At 37.8% G+C, this 20456-nt stretch overlaps 1 protein-coding gene across 1 annotated transcript; it reads right to left on the bottom strand.

Annotated features, from left to right (window-relative positions):
• Positions 1–4756: 4756 nt before the first annotated feature.
• LOC140830942 (serine carboxypeptidase-like) lies at positions 4757–8070 on the bottom strand. Its single transcript, XM_073194531.1, is given in 9 exon segments — positions 4757–5165; positions 5258–5516; positions 5716–5804; positions 5905–6055; positions 6144–6287; positions 6379–6498; positions 6725–6808; positions 6810–6894; positions 7575–8070. Coding segments are annotated over 9 exon segments (1515 nt in total). The 5' UTR covers positions 7901–8070; the 3' UTR covers positions 4757–4908.
• Between the last annotated feature and the right edge of the window lie 12386 nt (positions 8071–20456).

Below are 20456 nucleotides of genomic sequence, written 5' to 3'. Positions count from 1 at the left end.
CCAATATTCAAGCAATAGTTTTTCAAGCTTTTCAGCATATTTCTAGCATTTTACGTCTTCTAGTTTTAGATTTCATCAACTCTATTTGTTATATTTTTATGTCTTGTAAATTCCTACGGTTTATTGAAAATATAAACAATGTCAGGGGTTTATTCTTCAAATTCCAATAGTTTTATTCATTTTGGCGTTATAGTTGTTTTAGGAGATTAGAACCGACGGTCAAATTTAGAATTAGCTTTCGTTTGTTTTTAGAAGTTAGATTTTTATCAATTTCACACAAATCGGTGTATTTTCGCACCTGGCACGCCCGAAACACCAAATATTGTGCAAATCTTAGGAGGAAGATCCCAGCCATATCCACGTGCTCATGGAGTGGGGAACTCGAAACCACCAGTTACTCAAGTGTACAGTGTGACAAATCCTCTGTACCAACCAGGAGCTTATGATGACATGTCGCACATGTATTATCAAGGAGTAGATGGGGGCTTCCCAGGAGGTAGTGTTGGTTTAAATGCAGGGTTTCAAGCTCTGGGGGCAAATTATTACCATCACCAACTCCCAGCTCGGAACATCCACATGATTGATCCAGAGATAGTGAGAGAGACTATTCAAGAGCTATATGGGCCGGCTTTGAGACAGATAAGCCGCCCGGAGTTCCACAAACCATATCCGGACTATGTAAACGTGAATAACCCGTACCCAAGGGGTTATAGAGTTCATGATTTCAGCCTATTCTCTGGGGAGGATGGCCAGTCCAGCATCGAGCACATAACCAGATTTACCATCCAGTGCGAGGAATTGGCCAACATGGATATTTATAATGAGGAGTATAAAGATGTGATATTGAAACGTCTTGCTCATTTTTAAAATTATGCGGAAATTTTTTTTTTAAAGCTTAAACTCATCCAAAATCATACGTAAACGTAAACGTGTAAAAATGATAAAATCATCATCGTAAGAAAATATTCATCTCCTCTCAATCTCATAAATCGTAATGCAGAAAACATATGGTCCTCGGGTCGTGTCACCCCACCAGATCTGCCTACTCAGAGTTCGGCACATCCAGTCTCATAATCATTAAGCTCACCTGCATCACACACGCCTAGTGAGTCTAAAGACTCAACACACCTGTACCAGGAATAACAAGTACATATACATAGCACACAGCAGTGAAAAATATCATACTCAACATATCTTTCATGAACTTAAAAGCTTAATGCCAACATACCTTTCATGAACTTTAAAACATGAACATAAACGTGTCGTATAAAATCATGTCGTGTCAAATCATGTCATCTCATGTCATCATATACGTATACGTGTCGTGTAAAATCATATCGTCTCAAAGCATGTCATCTCCTGTCATCATATACGTATACATTTTCTTTTTAATTGAATTCAGTTCATTAGTTGTGACTTTCGTATCAGCTCTATCGATGGATCCATCTACATGTAACCGTGGTACCCGACGGCGAGGGACATCAGCGACAGCATTACCCGTCCACTGAGCCCGGGCCTCAGCTCATCATATCATGTCAATGGAAATACGATCGTCGGGCTCCCTCTGTGGGCCTTCTCCCGTAAACGGGCTCCCTCTGGGGCCTTTTCTCTCACGATATCTCCAATCATATCATCGTATACATATACATCGTCAGTCACAACCAACTCCCATCCTTCAAAAACATCATCATATTCACCACTTAATAAAAACATGCATATACGTAATTTTTCCTTTAAACCAAGCATGCAACGTATATTTTCATAAAATCTTAAAAATCGTGATCATGATGCATAAACCATTAAAATATAGTAAATTTGTGCTCAGGGCGCTGCCTTGACTAAAATCTCACCCCGGGTGCAAAATGACTATTTTGCCCCTGTAAACCCAAAAATTATCGTTTTGCCCCTAGACGTAAAATTCCACGTTTCCGACATTTTCTTAATTTCATTGACTCTAACATGTCCCAAATAATTATTTAAGCCTACATTAATTTTCCCATATTTTTATTTGGTTTAAATCGATGACCTTTAAATTAATCCTTAAATATAACATAATAATGCGCTATAATCCCGAATTAAACTCAAACTTAGCATAAAATTCCCAAATTAAAAACTTAGACTTCTAACAATTATTTTAGGCTAAATATAATTCCCATAATTTTTATTAAGCTTAAATCTAGACGTTTCCATTAATCATTTAATTAACGTTTCTTGCGACGACTAAATCCCGGATAATCCAAAACTCATTATTTTGATCCGAAGCTTACCAAACTCCATAAAATATCCCAAAACATATTTAAAATCATTCCTAGACGTAAATTCGAGCTTATTTCATAACTTAATCAAATTGTTTTAAAACTTGGACCGGGGTCCCGGTTTTAACCCGAATCGAACCGAAACTCAACCAAATTTTTCCAAACTTTTTACCATATCTTATAAACACTTAAAAGAGCCTAAAACCACCAAGACTCAGCCCTTAAGTAATTCTGAATGGACCATAAAGCTGCTGGACAGTTCCAGCTATTCCCATCTCTCACTCTTCCATGCACCACCCGACTTCTAGCGCTCCTAGGCTCGCACCAGCTCGCACCAGTCACGAGCCCAGCCATCTAGGACGTAGACCGGACCCTAAGGAACCTACCAGACCCCCGGGACCAGCCCTATGCACGCTAGATAAAGCGATCACTCCCTAGCCTCCAATGACCACAACTCGCGGCCTCTTCTCTTAACCCATGCTCGATCGGTTTCAGCGATGGTTCCAGCAGAGTTCGAGCCACCCTCAGCTTTTACTCAGACCCCACACAGCCTGTCTCAAGCCTCGGTTAGCCTTTTGCACCGCTGTTCCTCAACCCAACCACACAATCTCTTACAAACCATACAAAACGCGACCAACCCCCTCTCTCGGCCCTTCAACCAACAGTGCCAGCCGTGACTCTACACCCAGGGGCGGATCTAGAATTTGGCATTGGGGGGGCCACCTTTGCGACGGTTTTCTCTAAACCGTCGCAATATGGCGACGGTTACAATAAACCGTCGCGGAATTGCGACGATTTTTGTAAAACCGTCGCTAAACCGCGACAGTTTCTATATAACCGTCGCTAAAAAATTTTTTTAAATATTTGGGAGGGCCGTGGCCGCCATATAGCGACGGTTGTTGATAAAACCGTCGCGCATTTTGCGACGGTTTCCGTCACAACCGTCGCTAAAAAATTTTTTTAAATTTTTTTGGGGGGGCCGTGGCCCCCGTTCGCCCTACACTAAATCCGCCCCTGTCTACACCTCAAGGCAGCATCTTGTCACAATATCAGTCCCTAAACCAACAAGAAAACAGCAGCCCTTGCACAGATCAAGGAAATCATGAGCAACACAACAAAATACAATAATGAAGTGCAAAACCGAAGGATCTCGCAAGTTCTTAACTAGATCGAAATGTTTCATGATGATATGTATGCACAGCATTAATATGGACGTAAATGATGCAGAAATAAGAGTACGAGGCATGCCTTAACGATTGAAGAACAAGAACGATGCAATGGAGACCCGGGAGAAGCTTTCTTGCAACAACAAGCCAAACACCGAATGCTACCAGCTGCTGGGTGTTGAAAACGTGGGGTGGGAGTCTGAATAATGGTGTTGTCGGTTGGTGAATGTATAATAATGGGTGTAGGGTAGTTTTAAGTTTAGTTAGGATATTATTAAAATAGTTAATTAATAGATAATGGACCCTAAATTGTCATTTAAGAGTTTAAAAAAATATTTAAGCCCAATAAGTTTAAAAGTAGGCCCATTAAATCCAAACATACTCCCGAAAAAGATTCCGTGTTGGAAAGTTTTTGAAAATATTAGCCGAACCCTCAAACAGTCCTCCGATTCGATAAAATTTTGCGCACCGTTAAAAATTAAAATCTTACGGGTAAAAAAACTCAATAAATCCTAATTCTTGAAAATACCTTTAAAACATCTTATATTAATTAATAAAAATTAATCATGTAATAAAAATAATTTTCTTGAAAATTCTCCGGTGTCCGTTTCTCGTTCGAGCGCGAAATGAAATTTAAAATCTTTAATGAATGAACTTTTAAAATTTCATGAATTAAATCCTATCATGCAATAATAATGCATAAAATGCATAAAAATAATTAAACACGATTTAATAAAATAAAAATACATTTTATGCTTTAAAAAAAAATTTAATAAAATACCAAAGCATATAATAATTAAATGCATGTGGTTCACGTGGATTTTCCGATTTTCGGGACGTTACAGATATTGTATAACGTTTTCACAAAATTGTGCAGGTATGGATTCAGCCAAAAGACTCGTTATTTCTTATTTTGGAAAATTTACAAAAAAATGCTACTGGCAGTTGGTTTTGGAATGGAAAAGAAACAAAATCTTTGCAGGTAACAACTACAATTTCATATATGAAAAACAATCAAAATTTGAATATTATAACATTGGTGGTTTCGTATGTACTAATTCAAACTAACAATTCATAATTTTATTAAAATATGTTTATTGATATAAGTAGTATTAAAAAAATTAATATATTAAAAATTAAATTAAACAAAACAAATGTTAAATCAACTTTTAAGAGAAATAATATATAAAACGAATCATGAAAATGAAACATGTGTGTTTTATAGAAAAATGGTATTTTAGGATTTTTTTTGAAATTATATAAGACATAATTCAAAATATATAATAAAGAATGTCATTTTTTTAAAATTCTGACTTTGAAATATACTAGAAAAAATGAATCCATAAGGAAGTATCTGCTGGCATTCAAAAAAAGACCGTTATCCATTCTTTCCTTGCGCCTGTTTTCGACTAATCCTATATAAGCTTTACTGGTACAAAAGTACCAATTTTAAGGGATTATGACTTATAAATCATGTCTTGTTCATATCATATAGGGGCTAGGTGGCCATTTGCCTTCGCCGAAAGGCTGTTGCTCTGCATCCACTTTCGAAGCATTTCTACAGATGTTTTCGGTTGATCCATTGGGACCATATGACCCGCATCGTGCACTTTTAGAAATGTTAGTGGTCCATGACCTTTCTGTAAACCGGCCTCAACCCCATCAACTGTGAATGGGACTGTTCGGGCTGATACAAATTCCTTCTGTCCACTCCATTCCATGGCATGAACCCATCTTGAATTCCCTATCCATATCAAAAAGAAAAAGATGAATCTTTCTAGGATGAATCAAGTATTTTAATTAGGGGCATGTTGCGCTGTTCCAAAAAATCCAGACCTAGCCAGTTGCATATGAGATCATATTCACCAGCATAAACCAGTAATTTGATTCCATCCTCCAAAAGAGCAGGAATTCCAACTTCAAGATTTCTCATCCAGTCATTCACCATAGCCTCATACACCGTTGAACTACATGACACGAAATCTATTTCCCCGACACCGAGATCGTCTCTAACCGATTGCAGATTAAGAAAATTCTCCATGTTTGAGAAATCGTAGCACAAGTCACCCACACATTTCTTTCTTATATCATAGTACTGCATATTCCAAACAAAGGAAATGTTAATTTCTTGTGGTTATCGTGCCACAAATCACCCACACAATTCTTTCTTATATCATAGTTCAGTTATTCCAAATAAGGGAAATGTTATTTCTTGTGGTTATATTCCATTTCTTGAATTTTCATTCTTTGTGCTAGGACACAAAGTAACTGATAGTTAAATGCATTTTACTTACATTTCTTCCGCCAGAAATGCTCACAATTCTGTTGAAAATGTTGTTGCAAGCCATGTAGGCTGACACACACGAAGAGTCATCGTCAGCACCTACAAGAAGTAGAAGAAAATGAAAAAAAGAGACTGAAGGCTATATCATATAATTTTTAGCAGACTATAATCTAATTTGAACTGTTGAATGAAGAATTACCACAAAGTTTTATTGCTTGCACGCATCGTGAAACGGAATTGCTCATGCTTTTGTAATCAGACTGTGTGATCAATTTCATGTCCAAAGCATAATCAGGGTAAGCTTTGTATTGTATCTCTGGATTTGTAAGCCCATTTCCAATGGCAAACCCCTGAAACATACGGAGAAATTTCTCATGAAGCAGGACAAAAAATGCAATCTGAAGACAAGAAGAGGCAGGAACATATCTAGCAAAATACCTTTAAGTTAATACGAAGTCCTTCTTTGTTTTTGTTTCCTTGATGAACCCGAGCTGCAAAAGCAGGAATATAATGTCCAGCATATGATTCTCCAGTAATGTAAAAGTCGTTCTCTGCATACTGAGGATGTTCCTTGAAGAAGGCCTAACAGAGATATAAACTGGGATTATCATAATCTGGAGACCACATTGATGAATTGTTATTATGATATACGGAATTATAGATGTTAATATACCTGCAAGAAATCATATAAATCATTACTAACACCTTCCTCATCGTGCCTAAGGTCATCGTCGTCGGAACTATAGCTAAAACCTGTTCCTGTTGGCTGGTCCACATATATAAGATTTGATACCTGCATTGAAATATGGTTACAAATATGAATCAGCAATCAGCCGACAAGAAGTTGTACCATAAAACTTGAAACTTGTACTGTTTAAAAAATTATACAGAGTATGGACATGCTTTAAGTTGTGAACTGAAAGGGGGGGAGGGGGGATGATTTGGTTAGATAAACTTTCGTCAAAAGTACCCTTCGACAGCAAACATATTGCCATTTGAAAAAAATAGCATTAGTTTACCGTATCCCATCCAAAATCATTCCATGCTAAGGACAAGTTCCTTGTAATGTGGAAAGGACCATTTTCATAAAACAAAGCCAGTTCAGCTACTGCAACCTGGTCCCCCAGTAAGCCATATAACCACAGGATCCTTTCTATTATTCCTTGATTCGAAGAAAAAGTAGAACATCCTGCGAACACCATTTCAAGAATCTAAGCAAAATAACAATCAAATGAGAAAAGAAGATCCAAACAAACTCGTGCACCCATAGATATCCAATTTTCAAACATGATTCCAACGAATATTTTGTTTGAACTTGTGCGGGCATGCATGACCAGAAGGCCTTCTGCTCCCTAATACTATTACATTAATGAGTTATTTTTTGGCATTTATTACAACAAACAGTACGATGTATTAAACATATGAATACATGCATGTAAAACATCAATAATGATAGATAGGCGTGGTCCTCTTCTTCATGGGTATACAAGATTTTATCAGCAAACTTGTGAAGTGTGTTTACCGTTATTGCAGCATGCTTATTTGACATTTAGTTTACATGGGAATTTCGAACACATTTGTTAATGATTTGGCATCTAAATACACTTTTATTAATTTTTAATTAATAATTAAAACACAAAACGTATCAGTTAAATTTGCATCAACATCGAAGAAAATGATCTAATAATTTAAAATTCGAAATTATGTCCCTCGATTACTTCATTTCATAAGAGCATTAAATCAAATTACAAAATTTCCCCAACCCATGCATGAAAATGTAAACTCCAAATGGACTAAAAATTTATGACTCACATACATGGAAACTGAACAAATTAAACTCAGTTGTTCAAGAAAATAATCTCATCATACCTCGCATCCTTAGTGTGTGGAAGCCTATAATAACCAGCATGATGGCCCAAATCCTTCACAGAAGCCCCGGAATCCCCAACAAACGGGAACTTAATCTCTCTCTCAATAATTCTCGATTCACCAAATCTAAACTCTTCCCCGACATGCCGATTCACGCCACGCTTCGGAGACAATCCGAAGGATTTAATAAGCATCTCCGCCTCAGTCCTTGGGAATCTCAGACTGGAAACATGACTGCCATCATCCATTTCAATTTCTGCTAAAGAAACCGTTGCAGCGAAGAGTAAAACAAGAAATGAAACTGCAAAAGGGGAAATCGGGGCCATTTTTTTCTCTGATTCCTACTGCTGTTGGTGAGGAATGGAAAAGGGAGAAGGGTTATTTATACAGACATGAGGATGAAGATTCGTGGGCGACGATTCGGGTGGAGTAAGGAATGTGCATTGTATGCGTGTTCCTCTGTTCTCTCTCTCACACACACCAACCGGCGTTTGAGACAAAATGGGAACCTTTAACGGTCTCTTTCTCTTATAAAAAGATTTCAAAACAAAGTAAAAATCGTTTTAACTATAAAAAATAAACTGAAATTTTACAGGCTTTGATGGATTGAATTTTTACCAAAAAATCAATTTCGCATGAAAAATATGGGATTTCTGTTTTTTAAAAAAAAACAGAAAAAAATGAGTAAAAATTTATATAATTTAGAGCAAAAAAGTGAGATGGAATAACTGAGACACAGATAAATTCCGCATCATTAAAACTGCATTTGTGTTCGTTGTATCTAATATCATGATTAGCCTTCCACTTTCATAGTAGAGTGTATTTATTTATTGCACATAATTTTGAAATTACCTTTTCGAGTAGTTCCATAAGCTTACTCTCCCTCTCTCTCTCAAATTCAAATGTCACGTTTCTTTTCTTTTTTCTTTTTCATATATATGTATTTTAGTTTCCAATATTAGTTTATCTACTTTTTTTTAATCAATTTATCATCTCCTTAAATATTTTAACTAATTCCAACAATTTTTTTTATCTTATTAAAAAATTCATTAAATAAAGGTAAAACGATAAATTTCTTTGCAAATTTATTTTATCAATATTTTTTAGTAGACGTGAAAATACGTACAAGTCTAACTATAGGGGACGAATGGAGTCTTATATTCGGCCTTTTTTAGATAAATTTGTTCATATCGAGCCAAATCATAGATAATATATTGTCTTTTTTGTTCTCTGTTTAACTTATTTTGGTTCGCCATATTGTTAAAATTGAATTTTAGTTTTTTATTTTTTTTTGGACACTTTTTTTATTATATTATTTTTCTACCCCATTTTAGTTCGTTTTCATTTGAATGTTTACATGACACATGTCGTCAGTTCTATATATGTAAGAAAAATAAAGATTGAAATTGAAAAAATAATGATAATAATAACAAAGATAGTTGACTAAAACTGAAATTTAAAACAGTTTAGTCATGGCTTTGGTCTCTTGTTTCAATTTTTCCTAAACAAAGTACCCATTTTTATATTATATAATATAATTGAAGTAAAATATTTTCATCAAAATTATTGGCATAGCTACTTATATTTAAAGTAAGAAAAATATATGATTAAAAGTAAAAAAATTTCTTCTTAGTTTTGCTAAGATTTTAACCTTTAATTAAGGACCGAATTCCGAAATTCTTGTACAATATGATATAAGCTTCGTTGAAAGGTAGTATAAAAAGATTTAAACTGTTATGTTTCTTCCACGCAAAATACATGTGAAGTTGTTTCTCATAAGTTACAAGGCATGATGGAAGAGATATATTACGAATTTATAATAGCGTGGAAGCAAGTTTTTCGTTTTTTTTTTTCTGCAGTGGTAAAGCAATAGAAACATCAGATTTAAGATTTATATATTATTTTTCATTAAAAAAATGTATTATGTGCTTAAAAATCGAAAGAAAGAACTTGTACGTTTTCTGGGCCGGAGTCTCAAACATAATAGAGTATACATGTAATGTTTAAAAGCCAACTTACGTAAACTAAGTGCATGAAAACGAACTAAACTGCGTAATTATTTTATTAAATTGATTTTAAATGTTTACATTATGCATGTGTTATGATTAAAAGTCTAATTGCATGCTTTTGTGAAAACTGTATATTTTACCTGAATATTCGATAATAGGCTGAGGAAAGGAGATCTAGGAAGACTAAGATAAAATAATATTTTTCAATAAATATTTTCAAGGCTTATTAATATGATTAAATATGATTATATTTTTCTAAAAATGATAGAATTCAAATTAATTTACGAGACGAGCTTGATTTTATCTGGGAAACTGGTTTTGGGCAAACGAAAGATTTTTAAAGATCAAAAGTATTATTTTTGAAAACTAATTTTATACTTTTATTTTTCAATTAAATACGTGCTGTTGGGCTTCAGGGTTCGACCAAGCTTGGTCTCGGCTAGGACTCAAGGGGGGTAGCCGTAAGAAAGAGTCCACAACTGCATGAACTCTTCCCATGCACGTTAGGTGCGATCGTGGAGGGGGCGGCTCGTGGATTGGTTGGGATGGTCTAGACAGGTCCAGTAGGGTCTAGGGATTATGGCTCAGGGTTAGGACAGGGCCTGGTGCAGCCAGGGTTCATGATGGCTTGGGTTGGTGAGGCCGCGACGTGAAGAATTAAGGGAAAGGAGCGTGCAGCTTGGCTTTGGGCTAAGGGACTGGTGCGCTGGTCTAGGCTAGGTCAAGAAGGGTCCAGTGGCTTGAGGATGGCTCATGTGTAGGGTGAAACCGTGGCTTGATCTAAGGTGTAGGGTTCAAGAATGGCTAGGAAAGGAGAAGTGGTTTGAACCATAGTCCACAGGGGTCGATTCATGGTTCGAGATGGTAGTTTAGATATAGAAAGTTTTTGTTTAAAGTTTGGAAAGAAATTATTTAAGTTTAAATTAATTCGGGAATTAAAATTTTTCACGAATTATTAATTAAGGAATTAAATCAAAAAACCCGATTTTACGTTAAATAAAAATATTAAAATTAAATTTAAGCTTAAATAATTATTGGGATAGTTTCCAGTCAATAAAATTGAGCAAAAGTCAAAATCAAGAATTTTAGTGTGCAAGGACAAAACGTTTATTTTACACCTAGGTAGTGTGAAAAGAGTTGGCAGTGTCTCGATGGATCATAACATATGTTAAATGATATTTTTATAGCATTTATGATGAAAATATGAGATTTTATGATTTATGGTAAAGTTGTGAAATTTTTAATGTTAAAAATGTTCTTTTTCAAATATGAAAAGGACACGATATTTTATGATTAAAAAAAGAAAAATATTTTGAAGGATGTGAATTGACTGTGACATAATGGATATTATATATGATTTTTGGGAATAACGTGAGGGAGAAGGCCCCAGAGGGAGTCTGTTTTACAGAAGAAGGCCCCAGAGAGAGCCCAACGATCATATTTCTATTTCATGTTGGTGCCTAGTGCCCGTCCCATGCGCAATGGTGAGCTAAGACTGATCATTCGATCTTGGGATAAAGGCTAGTCACTTTCAAGGATCAAAATTGAAACGTCCTGCTCTTTTAATTGCTTTAAAAGTACTAGAATTTTTTTTTATCTCTCATAGTATCGGCCGAATTGCATACACAAGCATAAAATATTTTTGACATCATTTGAAAATAAATCAACCAACTAACATTTTAAAAATTCCAGTGAAATAGTCATAAAGTAAAATCGTCTACTGTTTTACCAAACCTAAAAAAAATAATAATTTGAAAAGTAAAGCCCATACTAAACCTCTCAAAAATCTCTCAAAGCATAAATAAATAATCTTAAAAATCTTTAACTTAAATCATAAAGCATGATGCGGAAAATGTAGCGCTGGTCCTCGGGTTGTGTGCACCTTCAGTCCAGTCTAATCACCCGTCAAGTCCTCCTACCTCCTCACCTGCATCCATCACACCTAGTGAGTCTAAAGACTCAACACACCATAATCTTTATAACGAGTAATATATATAAAACCACATGCAACAGTGAAAATACTTTTAGGTAAAAATAACCTTTCATGGACATGCACATAAAATCTTGATCGTTTTCCTTATCATGACATAAAACGTTTTAACTTGATCAAAATCATTTTTCTTTTCCTTTTCCTTTGTTGAATTCTGATCGTTAATTGTGACTTCCTGATCATGCTCATGAGGGTCGATGGATCCATCTACATAAAACCACAGTACTGGGCGGCGGGGGACACCGGCAACACTCTCACCGGTCAACCGGGCCCTGGCCTATCATGATTCGAATAGAAATACGATCGTCGGGGCTCCCTCTAGGGCCTTTTCCCATAAATGGGCTCCCTCTGGGGTCTTCTCCCCTCACGATATTCCCATTCTTCCGTCACCACAAAACCGTTACCACATATCCGTTACCACATATTCGCAATGATGGAAACACGATCGTCGGGCTCTCACTGGGACCATAACCCTCACGACGCCGCCACCATTAACGAATTAGTCACAATCACTTCACATCTTTCAACATTTTTCATTCACATCACTTTAGAAAAATCATGAATATCATTACATTTTTCTTTTTTTGAAACCAAGCATGCAACATGTATTTTAAATGTCTTCTTAAATCATGAAAATCCCTTATACATTTAAAATCATCAATTAATCATGAACAATTCATAAAAATAATCATATTTTCATAAAAATAGCGCTTAGGGCACTGCCATGAGCTTTACTAATTTCCCGGTGTAAAAGACCGTTTTACCCCTGGACTCGACATTTTACATTTCGACTTTTTTTCTTGATTTTATGACTCTAACATGTCCCAAATAATTATTTAAGCTTACGTGAATTTTTTTATAATTTTATTTGTCTTAAATGTTAAACTTTTTCAATTATCTTTTCTTAATTGTTTTAACGGTGTTTTAATCACGAAAAATACCAAACTTTAATATAAAATTCCTAAATTCTACATTTAGTCTTTTTATATTATTTTAGCCCTTATGGACCACGATTCGACCCCCGTGAGTTGTTTCCCAATTTTCCTTTGTTTTGAAAACTCTATTTGACACCTAATTTTCACCCCCGAGCCAACTCTCGATTTTCACGAGTTACCCCCGAACAATATCAAGCCAAAACCTGCCCAACATGCCAAATTACCCTACTGGACTCTAAGTTCACCAATACTTCACTCCAAAACCCGAAAACAAGCTGCCCCAAGCCCCACCATGTTCTGGCCGAGAGTTCCAATGAGATTGGACTCTATGTTCTGGTGCCTAGACTCTAAGCCAACGCCCTAGCCCCTGAACCAACGTGTTGTGCACCGCCTTAGGACCCTAGTGAACCACCCTTGCCCAGCCCGTGCCCCATGCATCGAGCCCCAGGCTCCTGCAGCCGAGCGAAGACCCCCCACAGCTGCTGTCCTAATTTCTCGGGTAGAGTCCTAGCTTGGCTAGGACTCTATCCCGACCCTTAGCGTGAGTCCTAGCATGGCTAGGACTCCCACCATGACTCACTCAAGGCCTTGGCTAGCCCCTGGAACCAGCCAACCAAGCCCCCAGCCCCTGCACGACAAAACCGATCCCCAAACTTTTGACAGCAACCTTCGGTTCCTGCATGTGTTCTTGTTTCTTTTCTTTCTTTCATGGTTTCAATCGATTTCTGTGAGGTGTGTGGGACTCTAAAACAAGTGTAATCCTTACCCAAACATACTTAGACATCCTGGCAGCCCCTTAGTATCAAAAAACATATCGAAGCATCAACAAGTGGCATAAAAATCAAAGGTTCAATGCGTGTACAAGATGAGTTTCGAAAATTCTGAATATATATATATATATATATATATATATATATATATATATATATATATATATATATATATATATGACTTCAAGCTTTTCATGAAAACATAATTTAAACAATATTATGATATAATGGATGAGAAAAGGGAGATTAAGGTGTGCCTTTGCGTAGTATACGCTCAAATATACGTTGACGACGAAGAACGGAGGGACGACTATGGCTTGCTCTTGTTAAACCTTCGAAAATCCCACAAGAATTCTTCTCTAAATTTGCTTGTGTGTGCAGCCGTGAGTTGTAGGGAGGGGAGGGAATTTTTCAGAAATAAAACTATGTGGTGGCCGATGGTTTTGATAGTAACCTAGGGTTTTTGATTTAAAATACACAATAAATACTAATCTAATCACTAAGTAGGCTTTAGGCCTATTAAGCCATAAAATTAAGCCCATTAGTTAAATTAGGATTTAAATAAAATAATAGCTAAGTTTTTCTTTTAATAAAATGTGAGTTTATTAGCCGGGTTGCCAAAAAGCTCGTATTTTAGTTGAAAAACCCAACACCGATAAAATTTACGTCCCGACGTATAAAATCACCTCAAAACCCTTTATTTTCAAAAATACTAAAAAGCATTGACCATATTTTAAATAATTAAAAATATTTATTTAATAAAAATATTTACATTTTCTTCGACCCTCGGTCCCCGTTCCTCGATCGTCGCTTGAATATTCCTAAAAATACATTATTTTTTTTATGCATGATGACAATTAAATCTCATATAGCATATAAACAAGTACGTCACATAATTAATTAGTAATTAAAATAAATTAACTACTCATTTTTCATTATTTCCTAGATTCGCATGCAGTTGGATTACGTCGTCTTAATTTTGAATCTTACAATTCCTCCCCCCTTAAATAAAATTTCGTCCTCGAAATTAGAACTTACCGAATAGATCTGGACAGCGACTCTTCAAGTCTCTCTCGGTTTCCCAAGTAGCTTCCTCTTCCGAGTGATTCAGCCACTTGACCTTGACCATTGGGATGACTTTGTTTCGCAATCGCCTTTCTTGTCTAGCCAAAATCTGGACAGGTCTTTCCTCATAAGTCATATTTGGAGTTAGTTGAAGAGGTTCATAGTTAAGCACATGTGACGGGTTAGACATGTACTTTCACAGCATCGAAATGTGGAACACATTGTGAACTCCAGAAAGTGCGGGTGGCAAAGCCACTCTATAAGCTAGTGTCCCAATCCTCTCCAAAATCTCGAACGGACCAATAAATCTAGGACTAAGCTTGCCTTTCTTGCCAAAGCGCATAACACCCTTCATAGGTGCTATTTTCACAAATACGTGGTCGCCCACTGCAAACTCTAAGTCCCTTGCCCTTTGTCCGCATAACTCTTCTGTCGGCTTTGTGCTGTCTTCATTCTATCACGAATTTTGACTACAAGCTCAGCCGTCTCTTCAATCACATCTGGACCAATATCTCTTCTTTCCCCAACCTCGTCCCAATGAATAGGAGATCTACATTTTCTTCCATAGAGCGCCTCAAAAGGAGCCATCCCAATTGATGATTGGAAACTATTGTTGTAGGTGAACTCCACTAGAGGTAACTTGGGTTCCCAACTGCCTTGGAAATCAATAACACACGCTCGCAGTAGATCCTCCAAAATCTGTATAACTCTCTCCGACTGGCCATCGGTCTGAGGATGGAATGCTGTACTGAATAATAACTTGATCCCCATTGCCGCATGCAGACCCTTCCAAAAAGATGAAGTGAATCGCGGGTCTCTGTTAGAAACAATAGACACTGGTATCCCATGCAGCCAAACTATCTCTCGAATATACAAGTCGGCATACTGAACCATGGTGAATGTCGTCTTAATAGGTAGAAAATGCGCTGATTTCATAAGACGATCAACTATCACCCAAATGGCATTCAATCCCTTAACAGTCTTAGGCAATCCCACAACAAAGTCCATGGTGATATTTTCCCATTTCCACTCGGGAATAGGGAGTGGCTTCAATTTTCCCGCTGGTCTCTGATGCTCTGCCTTGACTTGCTGACAAGTCAAACACTCGGATACATATCTCAAAATGTCTCTCTTCATGCCTGGCCACCAATACAACAACTGTAAATCCCTATACATCTTTGTACTGCCCGGGTGAATGGAATATGGTGTGTCATGGGCTTCCTTCATAATAAGGTCTCTCAAAGAATCGTCACTAGGAACCCATAGACGGTCTTGATAACGGACTAAACCATCCCTCACTGAATATAAATTCCGGCCCTTGGCTTCATCTCTAGCTCTCCACTTTTGCAACTGCTCATCAGTAGACTGCCCATCGCGGATTCTGTCTCTCAAGGTCGACTGCACTGATAATGTGGCAAGATTAGGGGCCTCGCCCCTAGCATACACTGAAAGCTCAAACCGCTGTATCTCGGACTGCAACGGTCTTTGGAGTGATAAATGAGTGATAACTGCTGCTTTTCTACTCAATACGTCTGCCACTACATTAGCTTTCCCCGGATGGTAGCTAATGTCACAATCATAGTCTTTTACCAATTCGAGCCATCTGCGCTATCTCATATTCAACTCCTTTTGGGTGAAGAAGTATTTCAAGCTTTTATGATCGGTGAATATTTTGCACTTCTCCCCATAAAGGTAGTGTCTCCAAATTTTCGATGCGAAGACTACTGCTGCAAGCTCAAGATCATGAGTGGGTTAGTTCTTTTCATGAATTTTCAACTGTCTTGACGCATAGGCGATAACTCGGTCATTTTGCATAAGAACTGCGCCCAAACCAAGCTTAGAAGCGTCGGTATAAAGAACAAAATCCCCTTGCCCTGATGGCATAGATAGCACTGGCGCTGATATTAAGGCTTGCTTCAACTTGTCAAAAATGTCTTGGAACTCGGGTCCCCAAATGAATTTCGCATTCTTCTTAGTCAAGGCGGTCATAGGTACTGCTAAAGATGAGAACCCCTGAATAAAATTGCGATAATAGCCAGCTAATCCCAAGAAACTACGAATCTCGGTGACGCTTTTCGGTACTGGCAACTCTTTCACTGCTTCCACTTTACTTGGATCAACTTCAACTCCACTACTAGAAATGATGTGGCCTAAGAATGCCACTCTATCAAGCCAAAACTTGCACTTGCTGAATTTTGCATAAAGCTTTCTGTATTGTAGAACTTGCAGTGTTGTCCTCAAATGGCGACTTTGCTCCCCTCTGCTCTTGGAATAGATCAAAATGTCATCAATGAAGACAATAATAAACTGATCCAGATACGGCTGAAATACGCGATTCATGAGATCCATGAAGATCGCTGGCGCATTGGTCAACCCTGAATGGCATGACCATAAACTCATAGTGCCCATATCTCGTGCGAAACGCTGTCTTGTGCACGCCAGACTCCTTGACTCTCAACTGATGGTATCCAGATCGCAGATCAATTTTAGAAAATATCGAAGCTCCTTGCAACTGGTCAAATAAATCCTCAATTCTTGGCAGTGAATACTTATTTTTGATAGTGACCCTATTGAGCCCTCGATAATCGATGCAAAGACGCATACTACCATCTTTATTTTTCACAAATAATACCGGAGCGCCCCATGGAGAGTAACTAGGGCGAATGAAACCCTTGTCTAGCAATTCTTGAATTTGATCTTTCAACTCTTTCATTTCTGCAGGTGTAGACGATATGGTGCTTTTGATATAGGAACAGTGCCCGACATAAGGTCAATAGAGAACTCCACTTCACGATCGGGTGGAATGCCAGAAACAGTCTTCGGGAAAGACGCTAGGAAAATCTCTTACAACATCAACATCCTCTAACTTCTGGCTGATGGATTCATGGGTAGTAGTGACACATGCTCGATACGCATGGCATCCATGCTTAATAAGCTTCCTCGCACATAGACAAGAGATAATGTGCGGCATTTGCTTGTTTCTCGCCGCCTCGAAAACAAAAGATTTACCACTGGGTGGCCTGATAGATACTGATCGCTGACGAAAATCAATCGAAGCTCCATTCGCTGATAGCCAATCCATCCCAAGTATAATATCGAATTCGGGCATAGGAAGCACAATAAGATCTGCCCGAACAACATCTCTGAATAAACGAAGCTCCAGATTCTTAACAATCTTAGACGTGAGCATCTGATCACCGGATGGAATCAAAACTTTGAAACCCAAACCCATATCTTGAGGAGTAATATTCAGTCTTTTGATGAAGGTTTCTGATATGAAAGAGTGTGTAGCTCCTGAATCTAGCAAAGCATAGGTAGCTACCCCTAGAATGATGATCCTCCCTGCGGTGAAAATGTCTTTTAATTCTTTTCGTGTGGAAACTTAAGGATTTACTATCATTAGTTCCCAAGGTTGGATGAAGATTTCGTGTTGAACTTAAACATTTCTAGGAAGAATTACACTTTAGTCCCTCAACTTTTGAAATTTGCAAAATTGACCCCAAAATTTTGAATTATTGCAATTAAGTCCTTATATTATTCGAAGTTCTGATTTAGCCCTTCATGTTTTGGGAATTGCATTTTGGTCCTTAAGAATTCAGAAATTTGCACTTAGGTCCCTTGTTTTCGAATATTGCATTTTAGACAACTTAAATTTTCGAAATTGCATATTGGCCCCTCCCAATAAATTCGAAACCCCCTTATGATTTTCTTTAATTTTGGCCCTAAAACTTTTTATTTGGAATCATAACATCCTTCACATAAAATAAGGCACAAAAATTCGAATCATTTTTCTATGGTTTCTACAATCATCGCTTAAGTCCAGCTATGTAGAACATGCAACCTAATTTATTCTAGGTTGAAACTTAATCACAATTCAATTCTAATAACCAATTTAACATTTCATGCAGAAATAAGCAATATAAAAATGTTAAATGACTAGGTTACCCGTGATGAGTGTAGTGTCTGCCTCTTCCTCAGCTTCCTCGGCATTCATAACATAAGCTCGGGCCGTAGTAGTTGCTTTCCTCTTTGGGCAATCAATAGCTTTGTGCCCCGCCTCCTTGCAGTAGAAGCATTTATACGATCCCAACTCGCATTTTCCAAGATGTAGACGGTTTCACTCCTTGTAAGGTTTCCTCTCAGCAGGCTTTGGTGCTCCCGGATTCTGTGGCTTTGGTGACACTGGCTTCTTGACTTGACATTGGGGCTTTTGAGGCCCTTGAGGTCTAGGAGGTCCCGTGTATGGCTTCTTGTTAGGCTGATTATTATTCTGATGGTGCTGCCTCTTGCGCTGAATCTCAAACTCAATGTCCTTCAAGGACTGCTCAGTCCGATATGCATAAGTAACTGCCATAGCATAATTCTCCGGACGCATCATCATAACTTTATCCCGAACGGTAGGTCGTAGGCCATCCATGAAATGCCTAAGCTTTTCCTCCGCATCTCCAACAATAAGGGGCACAAAGTGGCAACCCCTATCAAACTTCTTCACAATAGTCAGCAACAGATACGTCTCCCTGACGGAGAGTCATGAATTCCCTCTTTATCCGGCTTCGGACATCAGCAGTAAAGTATTTCTCATAGAATTTCGTCTTGACCTGTGCCCAAGTGAGTGTAGCAAGGTCAACACCATGCTCGGCTCCTTCCCACCATAAAGAACCATCGTCCCTAAGCAGATAAGTAGTGCACCTCACACTGGTCGGCGTCTCCCATGTCTAGATAGCGAAAATGTACCTCCAGTGAACGGATCCAACTCTCAGCAGCAAATGGATCGGTGGTGCCAGAAAATTCCTTCGGCCCTAGCCTCCGGAACTGCTCATAGATATCATGTTGTGGCCTAGGTGGCTGCTGCTGCTGCATCTGCTGTAACTGCTGCTGTTGTAACTGTTGCTCGAAAAGACGAGTCATGCCCTCTAATGCACGAGTAGCAGGATCCCCAGGTGGGGGTGGTGGTGCATTTCCTTGACTGTTCCCTCGACGGTTAACACTATTCTCGGCTTGATTCTCATGTACAGGTGCACGTCTAAGAGGCATTATATCTGAATGTTTTCCAAATTCTAACGTAACCAACATGCATTTAAATCTAAGTTTTCTATTCATGCGACATGACCTAATTCATTTTATCAATTTAAGCATGCAAAGCATAAATACTCAAAAAGCTAGTAAACATGAATCATAAACATAATATCCATAACTTCATGCAGGTTGAATCATAAAATCATATAAAGCATGTAAACTTACAATTTGAGGCTTGACGACTGATCTTCCCGGCGCTGATGGTGGCACAACCCTTTACAGGAACCATGGCTCTGATACCAACTGAAACGTCATGCTCTTTTAATTTCTTTAAAAGTACTAGAAATTTTTTTTATCTCTCATAGCATCGGCCGAATTGCATACACAAGAATAATATTTTAGACATCATTTTAAAATAAATCAACCAACTAACATTTTAAAAATTCCAGTGAAATAGTCATAAAGTAAAATAGTGTACTGTTTTACCAAACCTAAAAGGCAATAATTTGAAAAGTAAAGCACATACTAAACCTCTCAAAAATCTCTTAAAGCATAAATAAATAATCTTAAAAATCTTTAACTTAAATCATAAAGCATGATGCGGAAAATGTAGCGCTGTTCCTCGGGTTGTGTGCACCTTCAGTCCAGTCTAATCACCCGTCAAGTCATCCTACCTCCTCACCTGCATCCATCACACCTAGTGAGTCTAAAGACTCAACACACCATAATCTTTATAACGAGTAATATATATAAAACCACATGCAACAGTGAAAATACATTTAGGTAAAAATAACCTTTCATGACATGCGCATAAAATCTTGATCGTTTTCCTTATCATGACATAAAACGTTTTAACTTGATCAAAATCATTTTCCTTTTCCTTTTCCTTTGTTGAATTCCGATAGTTAATTGTGACTTTCTGATCATGCTCATGAGGGTCGATGGATCCATCTACATAAAACCACAGTACTGGGCGGCGGGGGACACCGACAACACTCTCACCGGTCAACCGGGCCCTGGCCTATCATGATTCGAATAGAAATACGATCGTCGGGGCTCCCTCTAGGGCCTTTTCCCATAAATGGGCTCCCTCTGGG

This window comes from Primulina eburnea, chromosome 4 (genome assembly GCF_022965805.1).
Source record: "Primulina eburnea isolate SZY01 chromosome 4, ASM2296580v1, whole genome shotgun sequence".
Lineage (NCBI taxonomy): Eukaryota > Viridiplantae > Streptophyta > Magnoliopsida > Lamiales > Gesneriaceae > Primulina > Primulina eburnea.
This window is presented reverse-complemented; position numbering and strand designations above follow the sequence as displayed.